At 37.2% G+C, this 22,776-nt stretch overlaps 1 protein-coding gene and 1 pseudogene across 1 annotated transcript; both read right to left on the minus strand.

Annotated features, from left to right (window-relative positions):
- Positions 1–1,355: 1,355 nt before the first annotated feature.
- Positions 1,356–2,273, minus strand: Olfr1243 (olfactory receptor 1243). The gene has a single exon (NM_146969.1). It carries the CDS (start codon positions 2,271–2,273, stop codon positions 1,356–1,358), a length of 918 nt encoding a protein of 305 aa, NP_667180.1.
- Positions 11,307–12,030, minus strand: Olfr1244-ps1 (olfactory receptor 1244, pseudogene 1; annotated as a pseudogene).

Raw genomic sequence — 22,776 nt, forward strand, 5'->3', positions numbered from 1 at the left:
TAATTTTCACAATAGGTAATCCCCTTTAAAATTAGAAATGAGCTACATACACTACAGGGAAGTGTGATTAATAAAATATTTCTAAATGATGAAATTTATAAGCACAGGTTCATCTATAGCTCCAGAATTGTTCTTCTTATGTATATGAATTTTCTATTTGTCCCATCTAGTGAATACTTATAAAACTGTAGGTAATACAACTAAACTGTACTGGGAGTGATGCTAAAATAGTAGATTTGGCTAGATTTACAAAGAAGTAAACAATATAAAAAGCAACATGTGAGATATTGAGAAAATGTAATTTCTTCATTGGAGCAATCTCTTTATTATGGATTGTATGTTTATCATAACATCACATTGTAGACTTTTAATAACACATTATTATTTTATTATATAAAGCAAACCATATCAAAGCATAAATGCAACTGTATGTAATGTTTCATACTGGAATCAAAATAATGTTACATCACTTTTTGATTTGTGATCTCCTGAAATGGTTGAAGACTGAAAATAAATTTAGTAGTTTTTTGTTATTTTTACAGAAAATACAAAATAAAATATTGATTATAGCAAAACAAAGTGCTTTTAAGTTTGTTAAGTAAAATTGAAGTAGCATGTAACTTTTAGTAAGCTTGCTATTTACACATAAGTGTTCATTAATAAAATCTTCACCAACATTAAGATAACATGAGAGATACATATAATTTGAAAATATAAATAAGTGTATTGATAATAAATATTATAGAAATATGTGTACACTTCACCTTAGCTTGTTCTTCAAGAAAATTTGACATTGTTTGCAGTGGCATGTGATCATTTAAAATTGTTAAATGCTGGTCATCAACTAAATAGTGTTTCACAGCTATCCAAATACTTGAAAATAAAATAGCAGAGACCTTGAGGCAAGAAAAGAGAACACTCATAATCAATGTATATAACATAGACACACAAGTCCACTATATTGATTCATCAGTGAACAATTGCTATCTCAAGTCTTGTTTTTGTTTTACTCATGAATATAGAAGTTTCAAATTTTCTCAAAATGACATTATTTTTAATCTCACCTCAGTGCTACCTGAAAATTAAAGTTCAGGGTGAATTTGTTTTATTGTTATTTGTAATGTGAAAGAGTCGCATAATCTTCATCTTCTAAACATTCTTTAGGCTAAACCACCAAAGGATAATAGTGCTCACAAACACCTTAATAATCTCAACTGAAAATGTATTCTTCATTTTCAATGACTTTGTATGATATCAACATGCCTACATGAGGAGAGCACAGCATCCCTTGTTAGAATTTACCTCTGATTTTCAATTTACAGTTAATAATATTCAGTGAAAAAAACAAGCTTCTTCTATGCTAGTGTTTTACACCAGAGCTTTTTTATAGAATTTTTCATCTCTGAATTTCTCAAGGTATATATCAATGGATTAAGCATAGGACTAACAACCGTATAAAACACAGCAATATATTTATCAATGGAAAAATTGGAAACAGGCCTAGCATATATAAAAATACAGGGAGCAAAAAAGCAGACAACCACCATGATGTGGGAACTACAGGTGGACAGAGCTTTGCGCCTTCCTTCCTGGCTGTGGGTCTTAAGAGAGTTTAGAATGATTCCATAGGAGACTAAGAGAAAGGTGAAAATTCCCACACAGATTACTCCACCATTGGCAATGACAGTGATGCCAAGGAAGTAGGTGTCAGTGCATGCAAGTCCCAGTAATGGATTCATATCACACATGAAGTGATCAATGACATTGGGACCACAAAAAGGAAGTTTATACACAGTGAGAACTTGAATCAATGAGTGTAAGATGCCTCCAACTCCAGCTACCAGCAACAGAAGAATGCACACCCGCTGATTCATGATGGTCAAATAGTGCAGTGGCTTACAGATGGCCACATAGCGATCATAGGCCATGAATACCAGAAGGAAGACCTCAACACCTCCAAATAAGTGCTCTACAAAGAGCTGGAGCATGCAAGCTCTGAAGGAGATATTATTTTTATCTTTTAATAAACCTATAATCAAATTGGGTGAGATAGTATTGCAATAAAAAGCATCCAGGACTGACAGACAGGCAAGAAAGAAGTACATTGGGGAGTTTAAGGAAGGGCTGGCAATCACCGTCACTGCAATGAGCAGGTTACCCAGCATTGTCACAATGTAGGTAAGTGAAAACAAGACAAATAAGGCTTTTTTCCCAGCAGGATCTTGAGTAAGGTCCACAAAAATGAATTCTGTGACATTGTAGCTCTGTCCCATTGACCTTTGTAGGAGAATTATTTCAGAGATGAGAGCTTAAACAAGGACTGTCCTGAAGCATGTATATGACTATAAACAATTGTCTCCTTAGCTTTTCCAATGGTGAACATAGAGTAGGCATTCAGTGACCAGTGAGTCCTCGTATAATAATCACAGTAGACCTAAGGTTGATGTCTACTCTTCCTTGGAAATTTTAGTTGTGCCTAAAAGTACAAGGGTTTATGTTAAATCTTACTGTATCTCTATACTATAATCATGTATTTTAAATGACTTACATAAATTTTTTGCTTTTAGCCACATGCTTGAAAAGTTAGAAAAGGGCACCTGCTTTTCAGAAATATACTGTCTATAATGTCAACACCCATCAATATGAGGGTGGAGAAATACCTCAGTGATCAATATCACAATTTTACTTTACGTTATTTATTTTATTTTATAGAGGACCCCAGTTCAATTCTAGCATGTATAAAGTGGTTCACAGCCCTTTGCAACTACAGTTCCCATGGGCCCAATGTCTGACCTACACACCACCAGGCATGCGTATAGTGTACAAACATACTTGCAGACATTCAAATAAAATAAAATATTTTAAAATGAGTATATAAATTAATATAGTGTCATTACTTGATACTGTTGTTTTGTGGAGAACATATTTAAAGCATCATCTGGATATCTATGAGCATCCAACTTGTCATTGCTTTTGCATTATTAAATATCTGTATATACTTCTTAAAGGCTTGCAGCCTTTACAAACAGCCCATTGAACTTAAAAGAATGGGTTTAAATTGTGTATCCAGACAGGTTCTTGGACATTCTTGCAACAGAAGTGTCATCACTAATGTGACTAATGTGAACTCTGGTGCAATGCACCTTCTGATGCTGTTTCAGGTTCTTTTCTATGAAGGTAATGTTGGGCCACATGATAAACCTCACTGTACCTCAACTTCATCATTTCTACCATTGTAATATTCTTAAATATACATTCCATAATACTTTGTTTGTGGTAGTGGTGCTAGTAGTGGTAGTATATGTAATGGTTTTTAAGTACTCCTCAACACCTGATGAGATTTACATAGATAGCAGTTATCAGTGCTTTGAGTGACTCCCAGACCAAAGAAAATAAGTCATCTTTATCATCCACAATACAGATAACAGCCATAGAACAGAACATATTATGTGGTGGGCTGAGTTTATTGGTGTTCATGTGAGTGTGTGTAATATATATGGGATAACATATTAAAAATTGATGAACACTGCTAAGGTGCACAGATAAATCATAGGGCATAGAAACATTAGGAATTTTCTATGATATCAGATATACATAGATGATAGATGATAGATATAGATAGATAGATAGATAGATAGATAGATAGATAGATAGATAGAGATGATATAGATATATGCAATATTTTCCTATGCAAAAATCTATCTGATCTAGAAGAAGGAAGAATGCATTTCTGGGGATGTCAGAGTGAGATAGAACACATGAAGCAAATCTGGGCTTTATTTAGAAGCTGACCGTAAAGGTCCTTTTGTGTGTATCATTCCCAGTACTGTCTGATTCACAAGATCTGCACTTGCAGAAGTCATAGACTGGAAACAGCACACTATTGAATAACATGAGTAAAATATTCTATATTTACTGTTTCTGATTTCACCTTCCATGAAGTAGTACTTCTTTAACTATCCATGTTGTATTTCCCTAGGACAAATCTATTATTGCTCAATTTAACAATCCTATAATATAGCAAAAGATATTTATGGAACCATGTTATGCTATAAAAGCTATCAAGGATCTGATACTTTGAAAGGGCTGGACTAGTTATACTACACTTTCAATAATAGCAGAACACAGTTTCAGAAAAATAATTTATAGTGTAAGAGCATAGTAGTATGTTAACATTTATGTGAATTTAGGTGCCAGTAGATATGAAAGTCTCTGGTCATGAATTTCCCTCTGTATATGCCTTAACATGTTAATAGACATCATTTTAAGATCCATACATAAAATCCCATAAGAAACCTCAGAACATAAACAAATATATTTCTTTCCTTATACTCTAATATACTTGGTATATGGGATTTAAATTATTTGTATAAACATCCCTTATAACCCACATTTCTTTGTTAATATGCCATAAGAAATGTTACACAAATGAATCAATGTTAAATAAATGAATTGAATTTATCTGACTACTATTGTAACAGATAAATGTTAATTTCCTATATAAAAATGGGGGATTCTGGAGTGGAACCCAGGAAAGGGGATAACATTTGAAATGTTAATAAAATAGCCTATAACAAAAAGGACAACAATCAGACCATAATATTATATAACAAACATACCTCTGATTAAGTTTTGTGTCCTAACCATTTTACAGTTCAGATACTTTTGGGAGTAGAATCTAATATTTAAATTACTAGTTGTACTTCATGTATCACAAAATTATTTACATACCATGCCTACTCCATTAACTCAAGAACTCATACATTGGATTTCTTGATGGATTTCTCATTGGTTGAGAAAATAATTACCTCTTTTATTGACAGTGACTGCAGCAGATAAAATTGATAACATATTTATAAAATCTTACACAAGAGCACTTAAATATAATATCAATATTTAATTTATAAAGCTAACTGAACATTCTTACCTGTTCTGAAAATACTTTTGTAGAAATAAAAATGATGCCGTGATTTGCAATATTATGAATGAAATTGACATAATTTTTGAAAATAAAGGTTTTTGACCCCCACTTTAAAGATGCTAGTAAGCAAAGGTGTTTTTAAAATGCTAATATCAGTTATGTGAAATTTTCTCCTTGCCGCAAATTACAAGGAGACATGATTCACATGAAAGATATACAATAACTTCCATGTGACTATCTACTGTAGTTCTATGTAATGGTGGACAGATTCATATTTGCCCCTATATACAACAGGAAAACACTTTTATCTTGAATAGAGTAAAATATTTTCAACCACTCATTAACTAAAATTAATTTTATAATACTTTTCTAACCTTACTTAAATCATACTCCCATATTTCCACAGTTTCACCTTAAAGCAACTGAGATTATCCATGAATATATGACAATATATAAGTGAGTCTAAGGTCATTATATATTTTTTTGTTAAAATATTGGATCAAATTCAAATGAAGAATTCTCTTCTGAAAAGGTTTCTTTTATTGAATAATCTCTAGGGAGAAAAGACTTGGTTGATACAACAACAAAATTATTTAACTGCCAAGTGACATAGACTTTACTATGAAAAGAACAATTCCAAAGTAAGACTCTTAATAAACTATTATGAGTTTTTATAAATGTATTAGTATAAAATACTTAGATAAGACAAGTCGTACATGAACCAAAGTAAAAAGAAAGGCATCCCTAGCCTATTATCAGCCACATACCAGCAGAGAACTGCTTTACTCTACAGTGAAAGAGACTGTCCAAGAAGCTCTGAGTCCCTGCGCAGGGGAATATATATATACATATACATATATACATACATACATACATATATATATATATATATATATATATATATATATATAATCAGTATTCACTTTACATTCTGCTCACTACCCCCCAATTCTTCCCCCAACCCACCTCCCCTTCTTCTCTAAGTGGGTGAGGATTCCTGGGAATCCCCCTACGCTGCACATCAAGTCTACAAGGCTAGTGTCATCTTCTCTCACTGAGACTAAACAAGTCAGCCCAGATAGAAGAACATGTATGTACAGGCAACAGCTTTTGGGGTAGCCCCTGCTCCAGTTGTTCAGGACCCACGTGAAGACCAAGCTGCACACCTGCTACATATGTGCAGGGAGACCTAGACCAACCTGTGTATGTTCTCTTGTTGGGGATTCAGTCTCTGAAGCACCTGGGGTCCAGCTTAGTTGACTCTGTTGGTCTTACAGTGGAGTTCCTATCCCTTTCAGACCTAGAATACTTCCTCCTATTCTTTTTTATTACATATTTTCTTTATTTACATTTCAAATGTTATCCCCTTTCCTCATTTCCCCTCTAAAGATCCCTTATCCCACCCCACCCCCTCCACCTGCTCACTAGTTCACCCACTCCTGTTTCCCTGTCCTGGCATTCCCCTACATAAAAATGTATATACTTTGGTCCTTCTTAGAAGGGGGATCAAAATACCCATGGGAGGAGCTACAGAGACAAAGTGTGGAGCAGAGACTGAAGGAAAGGCCATCCCATCTGGGGATTCATCCCATATATAATTATCAAACACAGGCACTATTCTGGATGCCAACAAGTGCTTGCTAACAGGAGTCTGATATTGCTGTTTCCTGAGAAATACAGAAGAGGATGCTTTCAGGCATCCATTGGACTGAGCACAGGGTCCCAAATGGAGGAGCTAGAGAAAGGACCAAAGGAGCTGAAGGGGTTTTCAGCCCCATAGGAAGAACAACAATATCAAACAACCAGTGTCCCCAGAGCTCCCAGGAAATAAACCACCAACCAAAGAGTACACATGGAGGGGACACATGGCTCCAGTCACATATGTAGAAGAGGATGGCCTCGTGGGGCATCAATGAGAGAAGAGGCCCTTGGTCCTGTGAAGGCTCGATGCTCCAGTGTAAGGGAATGCCTTCTTCCTTCCCCCTAAAAGTCACAGAAATTTTAAACTGCAGAATCTGTTGTCATTGACATCAAAATTATTGAAAAGACAGCCAGTCAAAGTTCTGAACATTTGAATGGAATAGAGACATTTGAATGATTCCAGATTCTCTATGGAGCTGTAGTGAATTTAGTCTACTCATTTGGCCCCTCACATTAACGCAATACTAGTGGAATAACTGTTTCTGATCATGAGATGTTGATCACTACAGTGCCTAGAGTTTCCAGTATTGTCCCTATAACTATACCTGCCATTCACTTCATTGAGTCCAGTTCATCATGGTTTTATTTGTAAATTGTTATTATGTGTCACAACAGCCTCACAGATTCCACAAAAATTCAGCTATTTCAGTTTATCTAATATACAGATAAAATAACATCCTCCAACATTTCTAGTTATGTCATTATTATGCTTCTCTCTCACTGGTAAGTTTTAAAAGATATGTTAAATGTATATTCAACATGAGATAACAATCTAACATAATAAAACTTCTGAGAGTTTAATTATTACTTAAAGAAATTAGACATTCACATGTTATTCTCTTTCCTATTGAGTTCACAGAAAAATGATATTTCTTTCTTATCTGATTGAAGTTGCTATATCACATGATACTTGTGAGTTACCATCAGTAACCATCAACCACCAGAGACCACCATTACCAATCTACATGCAGCAGCTCAGCAGCTTTTATTAAATGCACTGAAGATATCTTGGAACACAGAAAGAACAAATCCTGGAATGATCATTGCAACTCCTGGCCTGTGAAAGCTGTCATTTTCAGATATACCATGTCCACAATCCTAGGAAATCAGGAGTTACATGTCTGGTGGCTGAAAACGCCACCCAATTAATGAACTCATCCCTGAAATCATAGCAACACATTCCAGTCCTGTGAAAGCAGACATCCCTGAAATCATGAGAGTGGACACCAGCCCAGGAAAACATCAATATCAGGTTGCCAGTCAGTCATTGCAAGGGGACCCAAAATTTTTTTATCCTTTCATTTTTTATTGGATATTTTCTTTATTTACATTTCAAATGTTTTCCCAATTCTAGGTCTCCCCTTCTGAAACTCCCTCCCCTACCCCTCCACCCCAGTCTCTATATGGGTGGTGTTTCCCCACCCATCTACCCTACTCCAGTCTTCTGGTCCTTGCATTTCTCTACACTAAGGCATTGAACACTCTCAGGCCAAAGAGTCTCTCCTCCCACTGATGTCCAACAAGGACATCATGTGCCAGATAAGTGGCTAGAGCTGTGTGTCCCTCCATTCCATGTGTATTCTTTTGTTGGTAGTACAGTCCCCAGGGATTTCTAGGCGGTTTGGCCAGTTAAAACTGTTGCTCTGTCCATGGGGCTGCAAATCCCCTCACCATCTTCAGTCCCTTCTCCAACTCCTCCATCAGGGACCTCATGCTCAGTCCAATGGTTGGCTGCAAGCATCCACCTCTGACTTTGTCAGGCTCTGGCAGAGTCTCTCAAGAAACAGCCATATCAGGCTCCCTTCAGCAAACACTTTCCAACAACCATAATAGCATCAGGATTTGATGACTGTATATGAGATGGATCCCCCGGTTGGGGCAGTCTCTGTATGGCCTTACCTTCAGTCTCTGCTCCACACTTTGTCTGCCTGTGACGATGTACCATATTTTCTCCATTCCTCTGATGAGGGACATCTTGGTTGTTTCCAGCTTCTGGCTATTATAAATATTGCTGCTATGAACATAGTGAAACATGTGTCCTTATTACATGTTGAAACATCTTCTGGGTCTAGGTCCAGGAGTGGTATAGGTGGGTCCTCAGGTAGTTCTATGTCCAATTTTCTCAGGAACCACCAGACTGATTTCCAGGGCTGTTGTACCAGCTTTTAGCTCCTTTGTCAAAGATCAAGTAACTATAGGTGTGTCCCGTCCAGCAGGACCTAGTTATTCTGTGGGTCGAGGAGGACCGAGGCCTGCAAGAGAAGCAGGCCGAGAAAGGGGAGCAAGACCAAGCAAAGCGTTGTCAAGGTCTGTTTAATGAAGGCTAGGAGCCTGATTATAAGCACACAGTGAGAGAAAATAGGGAGGGGTCGAGGAGGCATAATAAAATACAGAGAAAGGGATGGACATCTGGGACATGCTGATTACAGGCTTCTTGCAACTTATCTTGGAATGTGGAGCCTAAAACAGTCCCGGGCAGCCTTCAAACATTCTGCAGTTTATCTTGGAGTGCCCGTCCTGACTAAACAGTCCCAGGCACCAAATGGAGACAAGAAGGAGAGAGTGAACCTGGCAGTCCCAGGCGCCAGGTGGAGACAATGAAGGAGGGGGTGACATAATTCCCTTCAAAGGGTCAGCAGATCTTTAGGGTGAGAGTAACTTCAGGACCTAGTTTCCCACAGTTTGGTCTCTCACATAGGTGCATAGGATCATTTCTGGGTCTTCAACTGATCTATCTTCTTTCTTTGTTCCAATACCATACAGTTTTAAATCACTATTGCTCTGTATTGCTCTGTAATAATACAGACTGAGGTGAGGGGTGGTGGTTCTCCCAAAAGTTCTTTCCTGTGGAGAATAGATTTTGCTATTCTGTTTTTTTTTCTCTTTCTCTTTCTCTTTCTCTTTCTCTTTCTCTTTCTCTTTCTCTTTCTCTTTCTCTTTCTCTTTCTCTTTCTCTTTCGTTTTCGTTTTCTTTTTCTTTTCTCTTCTTTTCTTTTCTTTTCTTTCTCTTTTTGTTATTCTAAATGAATTTGAGAATTGCTCTTTCTAACTCTGTGAAGAATAGAGTTGGAATTTTGATGGGAATTGTATTGCATCTGTAGATTGCTTTCAGCAAGATGGCCATTTTTATTATATCAATCCTGCCAATCCACAAGCATGGGAGATCGATCTGTTTTCTGAGGTCTTCTTCAATTTCTTTCTTCAGAGTCTTGAAGTTCTTGTCATACAGATCTTTAACTTGTTTGGTTAGAGTCACACCAAGATATTTTATATTATTTGTGACTATTGTGAAGGGTGTTGTTCCCCTAATTTCTTTCTCAGCCTGTTTATTCTTTGAGTAGAGAAAGGTTACTAATTTGTTTGAGTTAATTTTATATACAGTCACTTTGCTGAAGTTGTTTATCAGCTGTAGGAGTTCTCTGGTGAAATAGTTGGGATCACTTATGTATACTATCATATCATCTGCAAGTAGTGATATTTCGACTTCTTCCTTTTTGATTTATATCCCTTTGACTTCCTTTAGTTGTCTAATTACTCTAGCTAGAACTTCGAGTACTATATTGAATAACTAGGGGGAGAATGGGCAGCCTTGTCTAGTACCTGATTTCAGTGGGATTGCTTCAAGTTTTTGTCCATTTAGTTTAATATTGGCTACTAGTTTGCTGTATATTGGTTTTACTATGTTTAGCTATAGGCCTTGAATTCCTGATCTTTCCAAGACTTTTAACATAAAGTGATGATGAATTTTGTCAAATGCTTTCTCAGCATCTAATGAAATGATCATGTGTTTTTTTTTCCTTTGAGTTTATTTATGTAGTGACTTACATTGATGGATTTCTGTATATTGAACCATCCCTGCATCCCTAAAATAAAGCCTACTTGATAGTGACGAGTGATCATTTTGATGTGTTCTTGGTTTTGGTTTGCTAGAATTTTATTGAGTATTTTTGCATTGATATTCATAAGTGAAATTGGTCTGAAGTTCTATTTCTTTGTTGGATCTTTGTGTGGTTTTGGAATCAGAATAATTGTGGCTTCATGAGTGAATTGAGTAATATTCCTTTTGTTTCTATTTTGTGTAATGGTTTGAAGAGTATTATTGGTGTTAGGTCTTCTCTGAAGGTCTGATAGAATTCTGCACTAAACCTGTCTGGTCCTGGGCTTCTTTTGCCTGGGAGACTCTTAATGACTGCTTTTATTTCCTTAGGGGTTATGGGACCATTTAGACAGTTTATATAATCCTGATTTAACTTTGATATTTGGTATCTGTCTATAAAATTGCCCATTTCCTGCAGATTTCACAGTTTTGTTGAATATAGGCTTTTGTCATAGGATCTGATGATTTTTTAAAAATTTTTTCTCAGTTTCTATTTTTATATCTCCCTTTTCATTCTTGATTTTGTTTATTTGGATACTGTATGTGTGTCCTCTGGTTAGTCTGCCTAAGGGGTTATCTATCTCGTTGATTTTCTCAAAGAACCAGCTCCTGGTTTGGTTGATTCTTTGTATAGTTCTTTTTGTTCCTTTTTGTTTGATTTCAGCCCTGAGTTTGATTATTTCTTCCCACCTACTCTTCTTGTCTGTATTTGCTTCATTTTGTTCTAGAGCTTTCTGGTGTGCTGTTAAGCTGCCAGTGTGTGTTCTCTCCAGTTTCTTTTTGGAGTCACCCAAAACTCTTAATTTACAATTCTTGTTTAATAACCAATAACATGTCTAATGAGGAGATAGTCTTATACTATCTATAATTCAGAGTCTATACCAGAGTTTTTGCACAGAATTAATTATTTCAGACTTTTTCAAGATGTTAAAGGATTTAAAAGAGGAGCAATAACTGCATTTAAAAAGCTATAGATTTATCAATAGCAAGTTCTTATACTGGATACATGAAATAGTCAATGGCATTAGGGCTACAGAAATGAAAAATTATTAAGAAAGAGAATTTAACCAAAGAGTCTATAACCCTCCCTAGCCCATGTCAATTAAATAAAACAATGCGAACAAATCCAACAGACTTTCTGCTCATCATACAGTTCACTGGCTTACAGATGGCCCCATAGAAATTATAGGCCATCAGCACCAAGAAAAAGATCTGAGGACCAATAAATAAATATTGGCTAAGGAGTTGTCCTATACAATGTGTGATGAAAATAGTAGTTTGTCAGAGATTAAGTCTATGATCAAATCTTGTTAGAGGGATGTGGCACAAGCAACATGTGAGGGTAGCAGGCAGGAAGAAGTACAATGAATAACCTAAGGAATGGCTACCAATCTCTTTCTCTGCAATGGTCACATGGCTCACAGTTATCAAAATGAAGGTGAGTAAAACATTACAAACCGTGCTTTTGCCAAACAGGATCTTGAGTGAAGCCTAGCAGGATAAATTTCATAAAATCGCTGCTTTTTCCCATTCAGAACAGGATCTGTCATGAAGTTGTGAACACAGTTGTCATTCCATCAAGACATAGAGCATATCTTCATCATGATCTACTGTTAAAGTTAAGGCCTGGTTTTTCATTCCATTTCGATACTGCCAGAAATAAGACTCAGATGCAAATATACTTATAATTAAGTTGGCCATATAGCTAGGCTCTTCTCTGACTAGACCACATTAGAATTTATCCATGTATTTTAACATACATTCTGCCACAGGACTGGTTACCAGTGTTCAGTTACCAAGTGTCTGTCTCCTCACATCTTCCCAAGCATATTATCCTATACCTGACTCTATCCCAGAATTCCTTCTCTCTCCTGGATGTCTCACCTCCTAGTGCCTGCCTAAGCCATAGGTCATAAGCTTTTTAATTAACAGGTAATATAGCCATAAAATACACAAGATATTCTCTCTACAATCTTCTATGGTGGTAAGCATGCAGTTAACATTTAATAAGCAGTTCTGAGTTCATCTCTCAAGAAATATGGTAAAGCTTCTAAAGATGATTCTATTTGACCTCAAATGTTTTAGTTTAGTTTCCACACACAAAGAACTACCTTGTCTTTGAGAGCCTCTGCACAATAGTTACTTGTACATTTAAACTTATTTTTAAAAGGTTACCCTTAGCATTATATCAAATAAAACAATGAGAGTGGTCCTACTATTCAGAATGTACTCTCTATGATGAAGAAAGAGACAATATATCAACTAATATAGAGTCATAAGTTACAGATGGTTGTATTGTGAAGAATATCTTTAAAATTTTTGCATCTCCAGAAACATCAGTTCATTGCTGATACTGCCCTAGGTGGAAATTTCAGAGGTTGTAGCTTCATGGAGCTGCAATTTCATGTTAAGAGAATTCATTTTAAACTTCATTATATATTTACTTAGAAAATTATCTTGAAGATTTATCTGATTCTGACAAGTGTTGCAAAAGCAGTAACAAGTTCATCTATGCCTAAACACAATTCAGAACACAATTATATTCACTATCCTGATTGTGTACAAATATGAACTCATTCAGGTGTTCTACCATCACTGCCACCAACTATTTAAGCAATGGTTAATAATTTTTAATCCTGAAATTACTTGGTTGCTAAAACTAGAGAAAATAGAAACTGGGAAATAGAGAATTATAGATCTTGGTATAATTCATAAATAATACTGAGTACAGATATTCCAGGTCTCATAGAGCACCAAAATAAATGGTAAAACTCATACCAGCTAAAAAAAAATACATGAACTGCATTATTTATGCACAAATCAGTATATAAATTACAAAATAAAAGATAAAAGAAGATGTAGTCAGGATCTTCTCCAAAGAAGCACTGCCTCTTCTATTCAGACTGTTTTTGTCCTTTTTTTCACTTATAAATAATGTTAAAAAAAATCCAAGCTTAGATTATTACTTTAAATTGCTGATCAATCACAAAGATGTTGTGATGAATACTGTAGTCAAATAATGCTTTCAATTTTCAGCAGGTAATAGAGACAAGAACCAGTGCAATTTGACAGAAAAGTGAACAATGGAAAATAAATTATCTTGGAGATTTAATTTATCTGATATGAAAGAACTCCATAGTGTAGGCTTAGATTTTTAAAAACCTACTTTTAAGGGGGGTTCTCAAATGCTTCAATCCCTCTTTTAGCCCACCATCCAAAGTAGGTGAGAAAAGATGGTAAATTAGGACAAAAGGATGTGGACACATTTAGGAGGAGTTCTTTGGGGTGATTCCAATCTCAGTTTGTCAGGATTCCAGCAATCCAGTATAGTAGTGTCAAGATGCCAAACATGAATCAGCAACAGTGGCACAATCCAGCAGACAAGCTAGACACCCTTACACACACACACACACACACACACACACACACACACACACACACACTGAATCAGCATAAGTCTGTAAGAGTAGCCAGAACCAGCCAGCTGGGTATCCAGGAAAAGTTCCCTGCCATGCCTTTCCCAAAGAAGTGAAGATTAGATGAGGTGTGAAAGCAAGGAAGTGTTGCAAAGCGAGGTATGCAAGCTCCCCCATCACTGTCCATTGAGTCATATTTATACTCTCTCCAAACATCACATGTCCTCCCATGGGTCTTGCCTCAGCAAAATATCATGTGAGTGTTTATCATATGGCACTACCAGACACTTCCACCTCTTCACAGTCTGTGGTTTGTGTTGAAACTTGAGGTTCTTTCACTCTTAGGACAATAACAATGAACAACAAAGCCAACACCCTAATACCTTTATTTAATCATATCTATCAGAGAGACATGATTTGCATGTAGTTCCCTGATTAGTTGTTGCGGAAGCTGCTGCTAGTGTTGTGTTATTATTGCACTTAATTATTATTATTATTACACTTAATAATTATTCTAGCCTAGCTGGAAGATAAATAATAATATATTTTAATTAGTAAACACTATACTAGAGATTAAATTCATAGGAATTAACTATTTTATCATTTGAAAGTGGAATAAATATTTACCTATGATGAAATGTGTTTAATCTATAGTCAAACAATACGATTTTGTTTGTATGGATTTAGTAGTGGTAGGGGCATGTGAAGTGAGATTTAGAATTTTATTTAAAAGAAGTTTGAGATGCTCCAACAAGAATTATAATTCCCATATAGCCAACTTATTCATGAAATTTGCACTTACAGCCCTATTGAGTGACATAAATATGAAAGTCATTTCTAGTTTTCAAAATGTTTAGTTCTGTAATTCCCATTACCTTTCAGTGCCATTTTTCAGCTTAATGTTCACTCATTAAAGTAAAATATAGTCGTTGGACTATATGGTACATTACGAACTTTATGATTTCAATTATTTGATTCGGTACTCTATAAACAGTTGAAGATGAATTATTTTTCAAAACCAACAGTTAAAAAACACGTTCTTGCTTTATAACCAGCCTCATAGTCAGTTTTGGAGAAGGATACATGAGGTACTGAGAAGAAGGAATATTCTTTTGTGTTTGGGTGAAATATTTTATAGATGTCTATTAGGTCAATTTGATTTATGTTGCTTAAGTTTTGGTTTTTCTCTGTTTAGTTTTTTCTAGATGACCTGTCAATGAGTGAGCATGGGATGATAAAGCCCCACACTACTAGTAGTGTTTTTGATGTACTTTTAAGCTTTAATGATGTTTCTTTTTTGAATGTGGGTGCCCTTGCTTTTGGGGCATACATGTTCAAAACTGAGATGTCATCATGGTAGATTTTTCATTTGATGAGTATGAAGTGTTCTTCATCATCTCTTTTTTTGAACAATTTTCACTAAATATTTACTTTACTAGATATTAGAATGGCTGTCTTGCTTCTTGGGTTTGTTTGCTTGGCAAACCTTTATCCAGCCCTGAACCCTGTAGTAATATTTATTTTTATTGTTGAGATATGGTTTTTGTGTGCATCAGAATGTTGAATCCTATTTTTCATCTAGTCTGTTATCCTGTGTCTTTTTATTAGGGAATGTATCTCATTGATGTTGAGAGATATTAATGATCAATGATTATTAATTCCTGTTATTTTGATGTCAGTGGTGTTACTCTCTGTGTCTCTTTCTCTCTCTGTCTCTTTCTGTTTCTCTGTGTCTCTGTCTCTCTCTCTGTCTCTCTCTCTCTGTGTCTGTGTGTGTGTTTGTGTGTGTGTGTGTGTATGTATTTCTCTTATTTTGTTTTTGCTATTGGGGAATTATTTATTTCCTGTGTTTTCTTGTGTGTAGCTAACTTCCTTGGTATGCTGCTTTCCTTCTAGTATTTTCTGTAGGGCTGCACTTGTGGATTGATATTGTTTAAACTCGTTTTTGTCTTAGAATATCTTGTTTTCGCCATCCAAGGTAATCAAGAGTCTTGTTGGGTATAATAGTTTAGATTGGCATCTGTGGTTTTTTAGAGGTACAAGATATCTGTCCAGGCATATCTACCCTTTAAAGTCTGTGTTAAGAAGTAGCCTGTAGTTCTGATAGGTCTGCCTTTGTATGCTATTTGGTAGTTTTCCTTTGCAGCTATGAATATTCTTTCTTTGCTTTGTAGATTTAGGATGATATCCTTTTCTGCTCCAATCTAACTGGTGTTCTGTAAGCTTCTTGTATATTTATAGTCATCTCTTTCTTTAGATTGGGGAAATTTTCTTTTATGATTTTGTTGAAAACATGTTCTGGATCTCAGAACTGGGACTCTTCACTTTCTTCTATCCCTACTATTTTTAGGTTAGGACTTTTCATTGTATTCCATATTTCTTGGATGTTGTGTGACAGGAATTTAACATTTCCTTTGACTGAGAATCAGTTTCTTTTATCATATCTTTTATGCCTGAGATTCTCTGTTACCATCCCTTCTGTTAGTGGTGCTGTGTCTGTAGTTCCTGTTCTCTTACCTAGCTTTTCCATCTCCAGGATTCCCTCAGTTTTTATTTTCTTTATTGCTTACATTTCCATTTTCAAGTCTTGGACAGTTTTGTTCCTTTTCTTCACCTGTTTAATTATATGTTCTTATATTTATTTAAGGGATTTATTTGTCTCCACTCTAAAGCCCTTTGTTTGATTTATTTTCTTATATTCCTTTAAGATATTTATTCATTTCATTTTTAAAGGCCTTTATCATCATTATAAGATTGAATTTAAGGTCATCTTCTTGTGCTTCAGTTTCTTTAGGCCATCCATGGTTTGTTGTCGTGTGATAGCTTGCTCTGCTGGTACCATATTGCCCTGGGACTTGTTGTGTTTTTACTCTGTCCTTTAGGCATCTGGTTTTCTCTGGTATTGACTTGATAATCCTGATAGCAGCAGGACTTCTCAGGAAGGTAAGGTAAGCCATAGGCCTGATAATGCAGATCAGGGTACCCTTCTCTGCTGACTGTGCCTCAGGCAGACCCCACTCTGCAGGCCTTATCCTGGGTGGACCCTACTCTTCAGGTTGTGCCCCAGTCAGACTGGACTGGGATCCAAACTGGTTAGTTCTTGGGCCCCATGAGGGCTTCCACAAGGACACAGGACACTCTTGGGGATCCATTATACTCTGAAAAACTTACCATATAAAATTTAAATTTTACCATATAAATATACCTATAATACTGAAGGAGACATAACAGGCTATATGGCAGAAAGTAGCTTAGAATAAATGAATTAAGTAAGTTATATATAAGCTAGTTGAGAACAAGCTTAAGCTATAAGGCCTAGCATTCATAAATAAATATTTGTCTCTCATTATTCATGCTGGTGGGTCAAAGACAGTAGTCAATGGCATCCAAATATGAGAGCATATATATCCAAGCTTCCGACCTGAGAAATGTCATGGGTAGAAAGTGGGTAAAACATTTCCCTAGCAATCTAGCAGGTTGGGAGGCTTGACTCCCTTAAGAGTGAACAGAGTTTTAGGGTACAGACTGCTACAAATTCTCTCAAGCCTGCAGTATGGTTAGTTGGCCCCTTACTCTCCTAAGGGACATGTGAGCACTCACAGAGTAGAAGTACAACCACCCTCCTGGACCATGCTGCTCCATATGAGGCTATTGCAGGTCCAGAGTGGGCAGAGGTCAGAGGCACCAACCTAGCCCTGTGTGGGAAAGAGCTAGATGGTAGACAGAGCCCAGGAGTTGGCAGCACAGCGGGCAGAATAGGTCCCTGCACAAAAGCTAAGGCTTCTCTGGTCAGTTGCTACAAGAGCTGAGAGGTAGAACAGCCCCTGTGAGCGGAGTAGCCTATGGGTAAAAGCCTACACCCGTGGACAGGGCTATAAGAGGAAAAGCTTGGCAAGTGGGCTTGCAGCGAGCTGAGCCAGAATAGAGCAGAAGTCTAGACCAACCTGAGAGGGCAGCAAAGCTAAATCTCAGAAGGGCAGAAGAAACATTTTCCCAGAGCCAGGGCCAGAGTGAGAAGCCCTGAACTTCTAGCCTGATAAGGTATTAAGTTTGAAAAAGAGGAGGGAAAAAAAACCCTCATGTAAAGAAAAAAAAATCATAGAAAAAATAATTTGAAAATAATAAAGTGAAGTCTCTGAAGAAAGGAGAGAGTTAGAATAAAATTTAAAAATGTATTCTGTGTTAAAATAAAATGGAAATCATAATGACAAAGGGCATTGGGATCCTATAGCATTTTGTTTTGATTATCAGCATATTAATGATTTTTGGTAATGATTGCAATTGTATATGTCCTTTTAAAAATAGATTAGAATAAAACAGACTTGGATTAAAAAAGGGCTAAAGAAATCCGTGCTCGTCGGCCATCACTGGAAAGAGAGGCCCATTGGACATGCAAACTGTATATGCCCCAGTACAGGGGAACGCCAGGGCCAAAAAAAAAAAAAAAATGGGAATGGGTGGGTAGGGAAGTGGGTGGGAGGGTATGGGGGACTTTTGGGATAGCATTGGAAGTGTAATTGAGGAAAATATGTAATAAAAAAAAGAGTCAAAAAAAAAAAAAGAAAAAGAAATCCGTGCTCAGTTACAAAAAAATGGAATAAAAATTAGACAATCCTTTGAATCATAAAGGATTTTCAGATGAATCCAAGCTAAAGCCTACACTGCCACCTTGTGATAAGACTGCAAAAGTGACAGTCTAAATCCATTAAAAACCCTAAAATGATTTTTCTAGCTATGATAAGGGAATTAGATGCATATGTGAGAAATCCATTTTATGACGAATTCAGGTGCAGCCTATAGATGCACTAGGCTTAAAAGATTTTAAAAAGCAGCAATGAACTATGGCTTACATTCACCATATATTAAAACACATAATTAGTAACTGGGCCACACATAAATCAGATAATTCCAAAATACTCGAAAGATCTGATGACAGCCATTTTAGCCCTAATCTATAATGTCTAACATGACAGAAGGATGAGGCTTTGGTTATGAAGCAACAAAATAAAATTAGAGGTACTAATATTGTCAAGGATCAGTAACTAAGTGAAGACCCACATTCTGAGTTAACAGTACAGGTTATGGCCAGCCCCTCCATTTTCCACCTGAACCAGTCGGAGGCCACCAGGGTCCCCAGTGTACTCTCCATGAGGCGGGACCTCGGAATCACCTCGGGATCACAGGTGAGTAGAATGCAACATCAACTCCAAAGAATCACAGAGGGTCTTGTGACAGCAGGAACAGGGACAGAGGAACCCCACCCCACCAGAGGCTGGGATCAGTTCCAGTCAGGGCCAGCCCCTCAATCTTCTGCTTGAACCCAGCCGAGGGTGCCAAAAGCCCCAGAGGACTCTCCACTCTGCAGGACCCCTAGCACACCCAGAACCTCATGATCACAGGAGAGCACGTGGGCAACAGAAGCAACAGAGCTTCTTGGAAAGGGTCCTGTTGGGCCTTCATCATTAGCCAGGAGTCAGAGCTGAGACCCAGACAGCTGGGCACCTTTCTTGCCAGAGGAGAGTCAGCCTACAGGGAGGGCTCTGACCCCAGGATTCAGGTGGTAGATCAGAGCTCCAGACTTCTGGACACCTGCCCTGCACGAGGAGAACTTGCCTGCAGAGAGTGCTCTGAACAATGGGACTCAGGTGAGAGTTGGATCCCCAGGATGCTGACTGACAGAGGCTAACAGAATCAAAGGAGGATCAAGCTGTACCAACAGACAGCTTGAACATTAACACCAGAGATTAACAGATGGCAAAGGGCAAATGTAAGAATCTTACTAACAGAGACAAAGAACACTGGGCATCATCAGAACCCAGTATGCCCATAAAGCAAGGCCTAGATACCCCAACACATCCGAAAAGCAAGACACGGATTTAAAATCATATCTCATGATGGTAGTAGAAGATTTTAAGAAGGGTGTTAATAACTCACTTAAAGAAATATAGGAGAACACTGATAAAAAGGTAGAAGCCCTTAAAGAGGAAGCACAAAAATCCCTCAAGAAATTACAGGAGAACACTGCTAAACAGGTAGAAGTCATTAAAGAACTACAGGCAAACACTGCTAAACAGGTAGAAGTTCTTGAAAAAGAAACACAAAAACCCCTTAAAGAATTACAGGAGAACAAAACCAAACAGGTGATGGAATTAAACACAACCATCCAAGAATGAAAAATGGAAGTAGAAAAAAATGAAGAAAACACAAAGGGAGACAACTCTGGAGATTGAAACCCTAGGAAAGAAATCAAGAAACATAGATGAGAGCATCAGCAACAGAATACAAGAGATGGAAGAGAGAATCTCAGGTGCAGAAGATTCCATAGGGAACATGGACACAACAATCAAAGAAAATGCGAAATTCAAAAAGATCCTAACTCAAAATATCCAGGAAATCCAGGACACAATGAGAAAACAAAACCTATGGATAATAGGAGTAGATGAGAATGAAGATTTTCTACATAAAGGGCAAGCAAATAACTTCAACAAAATTATAGAAGAATATGTCCCATACCTAAAGAAAGAGATGCCTATGAACATAAAAGAAGCCTACAGAACTCAAATAGATTGGACCAGAAAAGAAATTCCTCCTGACACATAATAATCAGAACAACAAATGAACTAGATAAAGAGAGAATATTAAAAGTAGTAAGGGAAAAAGGTCAATTAACATATAAAGGCAGGCCTATTAGAATTATTCCAGACTTCTCACCAGACACTATGAAAGCTAGAAGATACTGGACAGATGTTATACAGACACTAAGAGAACACAAATGCCAGCCCAGGCTGCTATACCCAGCAAAACTCTCAATCACCATAGATGGAAAATCCAAAGTATTCCATGACAAACAAAATTCACACAATATCTTTCTATGAATCCAGCCATTCAAAGGATAATAATGGGAAAACACCAACACAAAGACAGAAACTACACCCTAAAAAAAGCAAGAAAGTTCAACAAACCTAAAAGAAGACAGCCACAAGAACAGAATCCCAACTTTTACAACAAAAATAAAAGGAAGCAACAATTACTTTTCTTTAATTTTTCTTAACATCAATGGACTCAGTTCCCCAATAAAAAGACATAGATTAATAGACTGACTACACAAAAAGGACCCAACATTTTACTGCTTGCAGGAAACTCACCTGAGGGACAAAGACAGACACTACCTCAGAGTAAAAGGCTGGAAAATAATTTCCAAGCAAATGATCCAAAGAAGCAAGTTGGAGTGGCCATTCTAATATCGAATAAAATAAACTTCCAACTCAAAGTTATCAAAAAAGACAAGGAGGGGAAGTTCATGCTCATCAAAAGTAAAATATACCAAGACGAACTCTCAATTCTAAATATCTATGCTCCAAATGCAAGGGCAGCCACTTTCATTAAAGAAACTTTAGTAAAGCTCAAAGCACACTTTGCTCCTCATACAAAAATAGTGGGAGACTTCAACACCCCACTCTCACCAATAGACAGATCCTGGAAACAGAAACTAAACAGAGATACAGTGAAACTAACAAAAGTTATGAAATAAGTGGATTTAACAGATATCTACAGAACATTTTATCCTACTACAAAAGGATATACTTTCTTTTTTTTTTTCCATTTTTTATTAGGTATTTAGCTCATTTACATTTCCAATGCTATACGAAAAGTCCTCCATACCCACCCACCCCCACTCCCCTACCCACCCACTCCCCCTTTTTGGCCCTGGCGTTCCCCTGTACTGGGGCATATAAAGTTTGCATGTCCAATGGGCCTCTCTTTCCAGTGATGGCCGACTAGGCCATCTTTTGATACATATGCAGCTAGAGTCAAGAGCTCCGGGGTACTGGTTAGTTCATAATATTGTTCCACCTATAGGGTTGCAGATCCCTTTAGCTCCTTGGGTACTTTCTCTAGCTCCTCCATTGGGAGCCCTGTGATCCATCCATTAGCTGACTGTGAGCATCCACTTCTGTGTTTGCTAGGCCCCGGCATAGTCTCACAAGAGACAGCTACATCTGGGTCCTTTCAATAAAATCTTGCTAGTGTATGCAATGGTGTCTGCGTTTGGATCCTGATTATGGGGTGGATCCCTGGATATGGCAGTCTCTACATGGTCCATCCTTTCATCTCAGCTCCAAACTTTGTCTCTGTAACTACTTCCATGGGTGTTTTGTTCCCAATTCTAAGGAGGGACATAGTGTCCACACTTCAGTCTTCATTCTTCTTGAGTTTCATGTGTTTCGCAAATTGTATCTTATATCTTGGGTATCCTAGGTTTGGGGCTAATATCCACTTATCAGTGAGTACATATTGTGTGAGTTCTTTGTGAATGTGTTACCTCACTCAGGATGATGCCCTCCAGGTCCATCCATTTGGCTAGGAATTTCATAAATTCATTCTTTTTAATAGCTGAGTAGTACTCCATTGTGTAGATACCACATTTTCTGTATCCATTCCTCTGTTGAGGGGCATCTGGGTTCTTTCCAGCTTCTGGCTATTATAAATAAGGCTGCTATGAACATAGTGGAGCATGTGTCCTTCTTACAGGTTGGGGCATCTTCTGGATATATGCCCAGGAGAGGTATTGCTGGATCCTCCGGTAGTACTATGTCCAATTTTCTGAGGAACCACCAGACTGATTTCCAGAGTGGTTGTACAAGCCTGCAATCCCACCAACAATGGAGGAGTGTTCCTCTTTCTCCACATCCACGCCAGCATCTGCTGTCACCTGAATTTTTGATCTTAGCCATTCTGACTGGTGTGAGGTGGAATTTCAGGGTTGTTTTGATTTGCATTTCCCTGATGATTAAGGATGTTGAACATTTTTTCAGGTGCTTCTCTGCCATTCTGTATTTCTCAGGTGAGAATTCTTTATT

Source organism: Mus musculus, chromosome 2 (assembly GCF_000001635.26).
Source record: "Mus musculus strain C57BL/6J chromosome 2, GRCm38.p6 C57BL/6J".
Lineage (NCBI taxonomy): Eukaryota > Metazoa > Chordata > Mammalia > Rodentia > Muridae > Mus > Mus musculus.